Genomic DNA, 13,815 nt, shown 5'->3' with positions numbered 1-13,815 from the left:
ATGCGAGCAAGATTTTCAAAAGATCAAAGAACACTTGGCTTCAGTACCCATCCTACAGAAGTCGGATCCAGGTGAGATACTCACCTTGTACTTAGCAGCAACAAGCTACGATGTGAGCGCAGTATTGGTACGAGATCAAGGACAAGAAGAAAAGCCCATATACTACATCAGCAAGACACTAAGTTCAGCGGAGCGTAACTATACCAAGGTGGAGCAACTCATATATGACTTAGTAGTGGAAACACAAAAACTAAGGATATATTTCGACGCACATACCATCCGAGTCTTCACAAAGGCTCAGATAGGTCAAATCCTCGACAACACGGAGAAAATTGGAAGGGTGGCAAAATGGAATGCCATGATCAAACAGTTTCACATAACCTTTGAGACTAGGTAGGCTGAGAAATCGCGAATTTTTGCATACTTTATAGCATACCTACCTCTCAACGACGAAGCATAGATAGATAACATCCCAGGAATGGAGGAAGACAAGCAAGAACCAGGAGATCTCTTGGAACCTCAGAATTCACGGAGGTGGGAGATATTTGTAGATGGCTCCTCCAATGGAGAGGGCGCGGGCATAGGGATTGTAATAACAACCCCTACCGGAGACCGACTCATCTATGCGTTCAGGTTAGAATTCGAAAAATACAATAATAACATCACAGAATACGAGGCGGTCATACATGGTCTACGTTTGGAACGAGAGCTAGGCTTATAAAATGTTCGTTTGACTAGTGACTCACAGTTATTCATTAGACAAATCGAGCTCAAATATCAAACTTTGGATCCAGTACTATCTTTGTACCCAAAGTTAGCACAGGAGCATGCGTCAAAGATCAACAACGTTACATTCAGACATGCCTATCGAAAAGATAACAGACACGCAGATGCCTTAGCATTCATATCATCGATGCTAAGGGAAAAAAATACCACCTTTGTGCAAATTGGAAGGATATACGAGCCTTCGATAGAAGGACAAATCTCAGAAGCTGGGGAGGCTTTGGCCGTTCAGACTCGAGCCATGAGAGAAGCTGAGAAAGTAAAATAAGACGAAGAAGAACCAGATGTCGAAGTCAAAGAATCTGACAAAGACCAATCTATGTCGGACGAAGAAAACGAAGACGAAGCGGAGGATGATTTGAGGATTCCAGTTCACCAATACCTTAATAAAGGTACCTTACCAGCAGATGTCAAGGAAGCTCGGAAACTTGAATCAAAAGCAGCAATATACAGCCTGCGTGATGGAATACTGTACAGAAGATCATTTCTTGGACCTATGATGCGATGCCTCTCACGAACCAAAGGCAGAAGAATACTCCATGATATACACAGCGGAGATGCCGGCAATCATAGCGGAAGGAGGTCCTTGGCAATCAAAGCCAAAATGCAAGGATACTACTGGCTAAGCATGGACAAAGATTCAAAGAACGTGGATAAGCGCTGTGAGAGATTCCAACGCTTTTCCAGGAAGATTAAATCACCAGCAACGGAGCTTAACTCAGTCATCAGCCCTTGTCCATTTGTCAAGTGGGGGGTTGATATTGTTGGACCCTTGATAGAGGGAACCTCTAAGAGAAAATACCTTATCGTGGCTACGGTTACTTCACCAAGTGGATGGAAGCAAAGGCTTTGGCGAGAATAAGGGACACAGGTGTCTTTAAGTTCTTATTTGAGCAAATCATATGCAGGTTTGGAATACCAGCCGCCATAGTCTCTGACAACAGCAAGCAGTTGCAAGGAAAGAACATAGATATGTTGTTCAATACTTTCCACATTCAGAAAAACAAGTCCACTCCTATATACCCTAAGAGAAATGTATAAGTGGAGGCGACTAACAAAACAATAGCGATGAACTTGAAGAAAAAACTAGGAGCATATAAGAAAGATGGTGTGAACAACTACATAATTTCCTATGGGCCTACCGAACTACAAGAAGGGCGTCTACGGGATAAACTCCATTCCTGCTAACATACGGAGCTTAAACAGTCATCTTAACGAAGATAATACTTCCAACAACAAAAATAGAGGCATGGGAGAAGAACCTAACAACGGACCAAATGCTATAGAAGCTCGATGACCTTGAATAAAGGAGGGAAGTGGCTTTGCAGAAGATGGTAAACTATCAACGAAGTCTAGCTCGCGAATACAACAAACGGGTCATCTCCATAAACTTTGTGGTCGAAGAATACATGTTGTGTCAGATACCACCATATCAAAGAAAGAAGGAGAAGGGCAAGCTAGCTCCGACGTGGGACGAGCCCTACATCATATACGTCATTGCTGGAAAAGGGTCATACTACCTAAGAACCCTCAAAGGTGAAGTATTGCAACACGCTTGAAATACAATGTATCTAAAAATGTACTACCCGTAAGAGAATGGTGATTACTCAGGAGAAGAAGGGAACGGGAAATAGCCCACCATGTTCTATCCCTGATCAAAGGTATTATGAACCTTACTAATCAATGAAAGAAAATTTTTACTAAGAGAAAGTCAATTATTGATTAGGTACAAATTGGGTTAGAATAGACACCCTCCGTCAGGACTGACGATGAGACAAGGCAAGACATAACTGCGCATATGTCAATACTCGGATCTCGGAGTGATGGATCCATTCATGAGGCAATATGAAAAAGTAAGATATCCCCTATATAGATACCTTGTCGAAGTAAAGCAGCCTTCGCGCTGAACTCGTAGGGTTACAGGAAAACTATTGCCCACGTAGGAGCTTTCGCCACCACGGTACCTTCTGGCCAAAGGATACTTAGGTAGGACGATGAACGTTCCACCCAAGGTTAAACATACCTTAGCACTTCGTGATGACCTGAATGTGCAATTATCTAGATACAATACGTCTACAAACAAAATATTCATGCAATAACATAGGTACAAGTAATAACGTTACCAAAATATGACTAACATGTATTAAAAAGTTGCAGATAACAAAGGTTCAAACCATCACGAAGCATTGTTTCAAGGAAATGAGACGATACAAAGGCCCCTAAGCTGGGGGAATAATACATCAAAAAGTTCAGTTAAGATAGACTGGACACGACATGATCAATGTTAAGGAAGAAGAGGAAAGACAACTCCTTCAGCTTGTATCTCAACTTCCTCAATGTAATCAATGGCAGAACGCTCATATTGTGCCTTCATTTGAGAAGACTGAACCTCTAGATCCGAAGCCGGCTTCTGATGAAGCTCCATCATCTGAGCACTAAGATGATCATTAGCTTGCTGAAGAGCCTCAGCCTTGAACTTAGCAGAAGCATCAAATTGACGGGATGTCTCCATCGAGGATATCTGGCCTTCGAGATGATTGATCTTGGCATTTGCACCCACCAGCTGTTCCTGGAGACCTGCGAGAACGAAGGGTGTAAACAATAAGAAGAGGCGGCAAAAGACATAAAGAATGTTGCTGGAATACAAGGACCCTAAGCTACCTCCTGCATGTCTAAGGGATTCTTCTAAGCTATGTTGGGCCTCCGCAAGGTCCACCTCAGCGGCTTCAAGATCTTCTACAAGAGTATCACGTTCAGTTCGGAGATCATCAACATCAATCCGGAGTGAATCACTCTCAGAGGATAAAACTTGGTAAACATTCTCTAACTCTTCCAACTTCCTAACTAAGGACGCATGGGACCTGGAAGATGACACGGATCCTGCCTCGACGAGTCTATTCTTAAGAGAACAGACCTCAGAAGATAAAACGTTACGCTCTGCAGTAACCTTAGCTAATGAAGCACAAGCATCTTCGAAATCCGCATGATATTTCTTGCGGATGATTTCTTGGGATGAGATACGTCTCTCAATTAAGGCAATATCCTCCTTTTGCTTTAAAATGAGACTCTCCTTCCAATTAAGGGCTTAGTCACATTCTTTACGAAGCAAATCCATCTGCTTCACTAGATTCGTGTTATGAGCAAATTCGAGGAAAAGTTGGGCCTCATTATGAACAGTTACTTTCATCAGCCTGTCAGACTTCTTCTAATAATACCAAACATCAGAGGTTAACTTGGTTACTTTATCCCGAAGACATCTAATCTCACTAGAGATACCAGCTGGCAGATGAAGGTTGTCTCAGGACTATGCAAACAAACAGGAACAAAAATGAAGCTAAGGGAAAGAATAAACGAACCTATGGCTTTGGAGGACTCAACAAACAGAGCGGAATCAACAGCTGTACGCCCGTCCTCAGCAACTTTAGTAGCATTATTAGCTCTCTCAAGAGCCAACAGACAAGCTTCCAAGGATCTCTGAGTCTTTCTCAGATCATCCTCCAACGAAGATACCCTAGGAACAGAAGTAGCATCACTGGAAGAAGGTTGATGTGTGCTAACGAGGGTATATTATTGACGAGCACGCTCCAATAGAGCACTCAAGTGAGTACATTTAGCCCTATAGAACTTGAACAAGGTGCATCCAACATCTACTTATTTGAAAATATGCAAACAAAGGAGCATAAAAATGAACAAAGGTTCGAATGAAGGTTCAAAGCAAATCCTAAATCAACGAAGGAGCTGCCACTTACCCAAGATATAGAAAAACGAGGAAGGAAATCAGAGTGGGTTTTCGTGAAAGCTTCCATCTCATGGATACTACCTTTGCGGACCTCACCAAAGCCTTGACTGGAATGAAGGAGGTCTGGATCGAAAAATAGATCCTTAGCCATCTGATACTGAGCAGTCAAGGTATCTAATATTGTGGTAATGTCCAAAGAGCTAGAAAAACTATGGTGATCAACCTCAGGAGAAAAGGGTCCTTTCGAATCCCGAAGAATGGCTTCAAGGATGGCGTCATCAGAGTCACCAAGGCTCAAGTTCTCAGGAAGCTTACCCTTTCCAGACTCAACAACAACTCCATCAATCGCTTGAGAGCGAACATGGGGCACGATTACTAAGCCCTCACCACGACGAAGATACGGCATGGTGGATGAGCTGGGAACTGAAGAAAAATCTTGAGCACCACCTAGGTCTATATCACCAGCAGAAGGAAGATTACCCAGTACGGTCCAATCTGGTGACGAAGGTGGGGGTCCAACAACTTTGTTAACATGGGCAATAGAAACAAATTGAGCGCTCCCAACGAGGTTGTCATAGCATTGAAGGAGAAGCTTCCCAGTGAAATCATAACCTTCTTCTTCAGCTGAGAATCTGAGCTGCTAACCCTCACCACCAGGGTAACATCCTTAGCAAATGAACCACTTGATTGAAGCGAAGTAGCAGGAGACGAAGGAAGAATATTGGAGATAGAACAGCAGTCCCGATAGAAGCCGAGACAACAGGAAATGCTCCACTAGGGGAAGAAAACGAGGGTACCTTTGAAGACAAATTAGGAGCTGGAGCTTGAACACTAACAGGGTTAACAAATGGAGCATCACCGCCAGCTACGAGGTTCTCACCCTCCACTGAGCCAGCACGGATGGGACTGGGGTTCTCCTTGGAAAAATCTTCCTCAATATCATCCAAATGAGGACTAAGGCCAGTATCCTCAATGTCCTCCATATCCTGGTCATCAGGCTCTTCCTCACCAACCTTGGGGTCCTCATCAGACTCTTCAACATCAATGACGGCTTTCAACTTGCCATTCTTCCCGGAAGCCTAAGAGAAAAACATATGCGATAGCTAAGGACCAGGGGCAAAATACTAAGGAATCTAACAACACTTAGGTGGGAGTATAATCCTTACCTCCGCAGGTGTATTGGAAGCTTCAGACTAACCCCTCCTTTTCCTTGTCCTAGCAGCTACAGAATTACTAGCAGAGCCCGGAGCAGTCCCAATAGAATAAGTAGGGGCAGTCTGCAAGAGGAATACACTTAGAAAAGGCCACAAAACAAATAAAACAAAGGCGTCATCGTTATATAAAGCTTACCTCGTAAGTACCAGGGTTGAAGACCCAAGGTTGATACCCATCATACTTAGCAGTCAAGGAAGAAGCCGTGCGAGGAACATTGGGGTCTGTAGAGGTAAATCCGTAAGCCCAGGGACCAATAATGTGAATGGGTGTACGAGCCCAACGATCATCATGATCCCGTCGAATGCGACCAGCCTTCGGCAACGGATGCTTGGCATAATAAGGAATGACAATCAGCCCAATCTTGTATATTTCCTCCAACAAATGAAGGGTATTACCTTTCATAATCTGCTTGGTAGTGACATGAATACGGTGAGGACCAACACTCCAAGGAAGAAGACTGCTCCTCTGAATAGCGTCAAACATAGGTGTCATTGAAATTGACAGAAGTATAATCCTCGTCATAAGACTTCAAAGTATTCTTACCCTTGCTACGATACCAAGACTCGCGCAGGGCACTCCGGTAATTACAATTATACTGTTCTATCCCTCGGACCTGAGTTTTGTTTGCTGGGTCATCCCTAGTGGATAAAATATCATAGCAGAAAGGATCCTTTCTACTATACAAGGTAGGAGAAGGCCTGCGTCCAACTGACCGACACTGATCAACAAATTATTCTCATCATAAGGAAAGCTCCGGATCAAAGACTCCATAAGCACGTCAGGGCCATCAACAAAGGAGATATGAAATTTATGAAGACGAAAAGACTTGGATATTTCAGCCAAAGACAGATGAGTGAAGCTATCCTTGTCACGAAGCTGCAGTCTCTGGAGCTCATAATGGGGTGGAGGAGGAGGAATAACCTCAACGGTAACCTCTCCAGCATCAAAGTGCGCAATAGCCTCAAGGACCGCATCCACCTGAGTACCCTCAGCAGCCTCAGTTTCCTCAGGAGGAGGAGAAGGCGTAGCAACAGGATGATCCATGCGCGGAGGAGGCTCAGCGGACGATCTAGGCCTTGTATCCTTGCGCGTAGGTTTCTTCGGAAGTCTCATCATCCCTAACACCAGCAGGAAGAACATCTCGTCAACATTGGCGGATTGAAATTGCAGGCAACTCAAAAGCAAATTGGGGGAAAAAATAAGCATACTTTGGGCATGGGTTTAACTAAACCAACCAGGGGAAGCAATTTAAACCCACCATAAGACGAAATCAAAGGTTGTTCACCACCATAATAAATATTGCAGGCGAAGAACAATCATGGCAAAATCAACACCAAAATACAAAATGGGAGCAAACACAAGTTCTCATACAACATGAATGAGTAAAAGAGAATTAAAACTTACACATGCAAGTACAACAACATTCTCCAACAAATCTAAGAAGAGAAGATATAATTAAGCATGGAGAAGTACGAAAAGCAACAACAAAAAAAGAAGTATCATTTACTTATATATGACGATCGAGTATTGAAACACAAAGCTTTGGCAAATCGAAGGAAAGATCAGCAGTTGATGGTGGAAGAAAATCTCTGTGAAAGAGACAGAGAGCGACGGCTCAAAAGAAAGAAAATGAGTTAATGAAAATTCCTCCTCTTTATTCTCTTCTTATAGGCGCCTGAAGAATCCAAAAATTTGGACGTCCCGAAATTCAAGGTGAAGTTATTGCATGAAAGGACATACGGGGACCACCCAATCGGTGCGTGCAAAAATGGCGGCGTTACGGGAGTTTTCTTCCAATCCTACCAAACGGTAGAATATGAAAGAAAATGGGCAAACTGTGAATACCAATATTTTATGGAGCACGTCTCACGATTTCAGTGGTCGCATACAAGATAACTGTGTATCCCTTGCTATACATAGGAATCCAAGTGACAGAGGATACCTTCGTAGATCTACTTTATCTCGTTCCAAGAAAGGATGCCTCGACGGCTAAGATGAAAGAAGTAAAAGCCTAGTCTATGAGGAGGCAGCTGGTGAAAGGACAGAGGTAGATGACATATCTAATCAACATTAAATGCACAAATCTCTTATCTACACGCATAATCAAAACACGTGCAGAGAGATGATGTGGCGGAACCAGATTGGCAGAGGCTGGCGGTGAACGAAGGTAAAATATGTACTAAGGCTTGGAAGTTCCCGAAGGAACGTGGGTCAGCTGAGGTGGCAGACTCCGACTGGAGAAAGCGTGCGGTGAACGAAGATACCATTTGTACGGAAGGTATATCAGGGAACGATGGACCCCAAGAAAGCAAAGATGTACCTGGAGTCGAAGGGACTATAAATACCAAGCTTCACCAACAAATTAAGGCATTCAATTTATAGAAGAAGAAGATCTAGTCTTAAGCTTATACTTCTTTAATGTTTAGAACTTAAGTAATGACTTCAACTTGAGTTCTCTCAATTACTTTGGGAAGCATTTAAGATCTTTTGTAACCACTACAATTTAATACAAACAAATCACTCATTACCCTGTGGACGTAGACGAAAGTCGAACCACGTAATATCTCGTGTCTTAGTAGCATTTATTTTATATTTGTGTTCTTAGTTATTATTGGGAGCTTTGATATCTTTTATTACTTAGCATCATCAGTTCAACAGAGACGTCGATACTACTTAGTATCTGATTCTCCGAACCGTATACATTACGTAGACTACGGGAAAATGAGTAGTCACACCTTAATTATGAGTCAACAATCGGCAAGCATACCATGACAGAACAAGATAAGGACCACAAGAGATGGGTACAGTATGACCTAAGTGAAAAGCAAAAATATGAAAATAAGTAATTACTTGGAGCAACTGCAGTGGACGACTAAACCCAAATTTTTAGTCGAGTGGGCTGGCGTAGTGGGACGGACCATCGATCAAAATTTGATCAAACAGTAAAACCCAGACCAAATTTGGTCGGCGATCCAGACCAAACCCAAATATAGTCGGGCGTTTATATAATGTCCGCCTACCCGACGGGCGTTGGTATAATGTCCGTTTGTAGCCGCGCGTTCGTAAATTTAACGCCTGGTGCAGGGGCGTTGGTATAATGTCCGCCTGGATGGGGCGTTGGTATAATGTCCGATGGGGCGTTGGTATAATGTCCGCCTGGATGGGGCGTACGTAAAGTTAACGTCGGGCACCCAGGCGAACATAATGTTAACGCCTCTCTTGGGGCGTTGACATAGTCATGATCTTTACTCACAAAGTTTTCAAAACTTTGCTTGGGGCGTTAACTTTATCAACGTCCCATCTTTATTTTTTTTGAATATGTCGGGCGGAATCTTTACAAACGCCCCATGTCAGGCGTTATCTTTATCAACGCCTGATTCCAGGCGTAAGCTTTATCAGCACGCGACCAAATATACTCTTTTCCCACTACGCCACATGACGGACTAAACCCAAATTTGGTCTTTTTTTTAGTCTTTGATCTTTGGTTATACTCGCACCACTGTGGACGCTCTTAAATACCTAAAGTAATACAATATCGAATAAAATAACATTTGGGAGAGCACTACAACTTTTTGACCCCTAATTTTAGATGGGAACGTTTCTCCATTTTCAGTATTTTTTATACTATCAAAAGCACAAAAATCCCATATAAGTACTATTTGGTTGTAGAATTTCTAAAATGCTAAACAGTGGGATCCGAAAACAAAAGTGACACGTGGGACCGACACAAAAAGGTAGATTGTTTTTCTCAAAATCCCTAATACCCAACTCTCCAAGAGAAGTGGGTTTACAAAATTCATGGCAAGCAATAATATGCATTCTAGACTTCCCGTAAACTTCCTCCCACAAAATGCCTCTGTGTAGTACCAAAGACAAAGTAGACATCTACATGAAGTTTTACAATTGACATTACATGATTAATGATTGGATCCACTGAGGCTCTAAACCCAGTAGAAACCTTTTCTATAACACCTTGAAAAGAAGGAACACAACTCCTTGTCAAAAGGATATGAGTGCTGAAATATTTACCAAAATTGGTACTGAATTTTGACACCAAAACTTGCAGCAATAAAATGAGCCAAAGGTCTAAAAACATTTTTAGAAGTGACGAGGCTAGACTTCGACAAATTAATTTTGGACCATACCAAGAACAAAAGAAATAAAAAATAGCATTAAGACCAGTAACATTTGTTTGGGTAGCTTTCAAAAATACAACTGGGTCATTGGCATAAAAACAATGTGAAATACGACACGCACATGTTATACACTTATTAGTTACTATCAATACCTCGAGTAATCATTCTTGGTAGAAACTTCAATATCCAAACATATACTAATAAAATAAATAACGCGGCAAGGGATCACACTTCCTAATACCACAAGGCGGAGCAAAGGCAGCACTCGGTGACCCATTGACAAAAACCTGCATTCACACGGAATTAACACAACTCATAATTCAGCTAATCCATGAAAACCAAAAAACTTCTATAGCACAACGCGAACTAACACAATCGTAGGCTTTTGAAAATCTTGTTTAAGAGACAAAATCCTGCTATATGAACAGCGGAGTAACAACTGGTTGACAGCGTTTTCTGACGTGGCAACGGCCTGGCGGAGAGAGAAATTTATTGATGCTAACACGTCACAGTAACTAAAGAAATTAAAACTGAATTTTCGATATTTTGTAAACAATTCAGAAACAAATTTCTCTTCTTCTTTTGTTCTTTCTTCTTCAGAAGATATTATTAATAAACGTTTAAAATCCTAAACTACAAACAAGATATTTTGATTACAAGTAAACTAAATATTTGAAATCCTAGATCTGATTTCTAGGACCCTAGTTTCACTAATATCAAAAGGTCGTTCACGGCCCTTGAGATTCCTTATCATAAACCAATGCTAAATGACCAATCAATTAGATTTAAAAATAATTTTCTTGGTTGTTAGCAATTTGTCATTCTGATCGGGGATTTTATTTCAATTATAGGCATGATTAAAGTTTTTTTTTTTCATATTGAATTTTATTTTTATAGATTTTAGTAAGATCACAATCAAAATGACTTAGATGTTGTGACCATAAACAGTAAGATGTTGTGGTTTTGTGAACAACCATAAACAGGAATGGATATGGAATATTTGAGGATGGAAAGAGAAACAAATCAAAAAAAGAACGAAGGGTTGCTTGTTTTTCAAAATGGTAAACTTGATCTATATCTCACGGGAAAAAGAATTTTCAATTTCTGTTCAGTAACATAGTTAATTCCTATTTCATAAACTCTGTGGATTATGTGAGGGCGATTGCTTGCAAATACTAAAGACGAAAGACAAGAAAAAAAATTAAAAGGGAAAAAACTCAGAAGTATTTTGGTTAAAAGTGACGTGGGAAAGATAAAAGCTTACTCTATCAGCCACATCAAACAACACTGTTATTCAGCGGTCATTCAGCTGGCCATATAGCAATTTCGCTAAGCGACATGCAATCTAGTTTTCCTTTCTTTTTCCTAAAAGAATGAAAACTTTCATTATTAGTAAGAATATACTCAAATATGAATCTACTCGGAACAAAAATAGACTGAGAATTAGAAATTATAGAATCAAGTGCAGGTCTTACATAAATTAATGGGTCGAATATGCTGAGCTAAAAAGGAAGAGGATCCGAAATTTCATATCACATAACAATATCTACCAAGTCCATAAGATGAAGAACATTAAAATATTAAGGAACGTGAGAAGAAGTAAACAAAGACTTATAAAAATCAGTACAAACTAAAGCAAATTGGCCTTCACTCTCAACCCAATGACCATCCGAAGATTTAAGATGAAAAATCATTTCCGATGTCTTCTAATTAGAAGTGGTAACATGCAAAATATCATCCATACTGAAATAACCAGCCTTTAACAAACTAATTCGTAACTTATGTTTCCAACCTAAGAGCATGAAGGTAGACTTCTCTAATACAAGAGGACAAAAAGCCTTTGTTAACAAGAGAGAGGTCAACATAAAACAATACTCAAAATTACCAATCAAAAATATGTTTATTCCACGAAAATGTTGAATTTAGCAAAAATCATATTCAAATTTGTTAAAGAAACGACCAAATTCCAAAACTTTGCTGAACAACAGAAGTAAAACGAGGGTCTTCCATCCAAATAGGCTCTAGGTTTTAAACATTTGAGAGGATTCAAATTTAACAGTAAAAATCTATGATCTGAATTAAAGTAAGAGGGGGACTACTTACTTGAGCATCCATAAATTGTAGCCTCCAAGAATTGTTTGCAGGAGTTGTGTTAAACCTCTCTTAAATAATAGCTTTCCTCACTAGTTAATTATTCCAAGTAAACTTTGGTCTATTAACTGCTAAATCACTGAGGCCACAAGAATTCAGCACAGAAACGTTCCAAAATTTGCACCAATTTGTACCATATTCAATCAAAGGAAACAACTTTTATACAATTCATACCCCATCACCACTTCTACTCAATCTATACAACCTTATCCAAAACTCATCTACAATTCCAAATCTTTGCTCAATATTTCAATGATCTAATGTTTTCTTCTTCACCATCAACATAACCCTCTCATTTCATTAGATCGAGTCAATTAACAAAACCCATTCACAGTATTGATAATCTCTCTTATAAACCATTAAAACCCAAAGAAAAAAATAATTAGAGCAATAAAAAGAGCACCAACAACTGATTTAGCAACAGATACATGTAAAATTTGGAGCAATCGTTCATCATATATATGACTCAATATCTTTAACATCTTCTGGACCAAAACCAGGAAACCAATGTACCATTATGAATAACTACAGAAAGTTGAATAGATAAATCCACCCATTTTTCTTTTTTGAACATAATATACAACATTTTACACTAATTCTGTGTGATGGGGTAGGCCATAGTACCTCACCCACTACTACTGTTACTGTATATGAAAATAAAGGTTCAAAAATAATAGAGCTGTCAGAAAATAATAATAACTCGATTGTTGATATATATAAACGAATTAGAAATGGTTATTCATCAACAAGCAGGGAGGTTTCAACTTTTAAGTTTTTCAGACCATTTATCCGGAGGAAAACTGTTACACCTAAACAAAGTATGTGGGTGATCATGATTGAGTGGCTGGAAAAAAATCACGCGATAATACTTGTGGCTGGACTTGAACATCTTGTTGGTCAACACCATCCGACAATACTGGTGGCTGCACTTGGACGTTCACTTGTGGCTGCACTTGGACATTCAACTGAGTTGAAGTTGAGAGCTCTATTACCACTCTTGTTAGAGGTGCCCTATGTAGTTCATCGGCTTGCCTCTCAAGTCTGAAATATAAATATTGAAATCTTCTAAGTAATTCAACTATGGCAAAGATGAACAACACCCACGTTTTCTTTGGGCTAGTCATCCTAAAGAGCCACAAAATCGTCCAGTCGAATCAAATGAGATGATCCATGAGTAAAATCCCTGCAATAAATACATGTGTTATTCCAATAAATCATCATTACTTAAAAATAATCAAAAAGATGAACATATTTCATGACGGTAAAAGAAGTAAAACATACCAATCTGATTATCAAGTGGTGAGTATTTGGGGGAAGCTGAACATTATTCAACCTGAAAGTAATAATGAAACTAGCTTTTTAGTCAAAAGTGAATAGTGAAATCAGACTTGATGTGAAAAGACTGAATGTGAAAAGATTGAATGTGAGTTAGTATTATATACCTTCCACTTATGCGCCAATCGTAAAAGATATTACAGATGATTGAGTATACCGAGCTTATCACTCCAAAGCATAGAAATACGGTGTTCCATTTTGCTTGGTCAACTAAATGCAATGCTTGGAACACTAGAAACAACAACAATACAATGAACTTCCCCCCTGCGTATTTCTAAAGCATGCACCAAGGTAAATATATAATGGGTCACTTTTAGAAGCTAGAAATGAACATATGGAAAAAAAATACTTTACCATTGATGATACTTGAGTCATCAAATACTAATACACTGGACCAGCCGAAATGCATATGGGATCATGATCAAAAGTGGAAACACAATGTAGCACTAGCTTAAA

The 13,815-nt window shown here is 40.0% G+C and overlaps 1 protein-coding gene across 1 annotated transcript; it reads left to right on the top strand.

The window, feature by feature from the left end:
- The first annotated feature begins 1,102 nt into the window (after window positions 1–1,102).
- LOC113272432 lies at window positions 1,103–1,645 on the top strand. The gene has a single exon (XM_026522266.1). It carries the CDS (start codon window positions 1,103–1,105, stop codon window positions 1,643–1,645), a length of 543 nt encoding a protein of 180 aa, XP_026378051.1.
- Window positions 1,646–13,815: the final 12,170 nt, after the last annotated feature.

This window comes from Papaver somniferum, chromosome 4 (genome assembly GCF_003573695.1).
Source record: "Papaver somniferum cultivar HN1 chromosome 4, ASM357369v1, whole genome shotgun sequence".
Taxonomy (NCBI): Eukaryota; Viridiplantae; Streptophyta; class Magnoliopsida; order Ranunculales; family Papaveraceae; genus Papaver; species Papaver somniferum.
The sequence above is the reverse complement of the archived record's forward strand: the minus strand, read 5'-3'. Positions and strand labels throughout refer to the sequence as shown.

Excerpts from the sequence above, each read along its gene's own strand:
- LOC113272432 (XM_026522266.1), top strand. The coding sequence starts at position 1,103 with ATGTCGGACGAAGAAAACGAAGACGAAGCGGAGGATGATTTGAGGATT.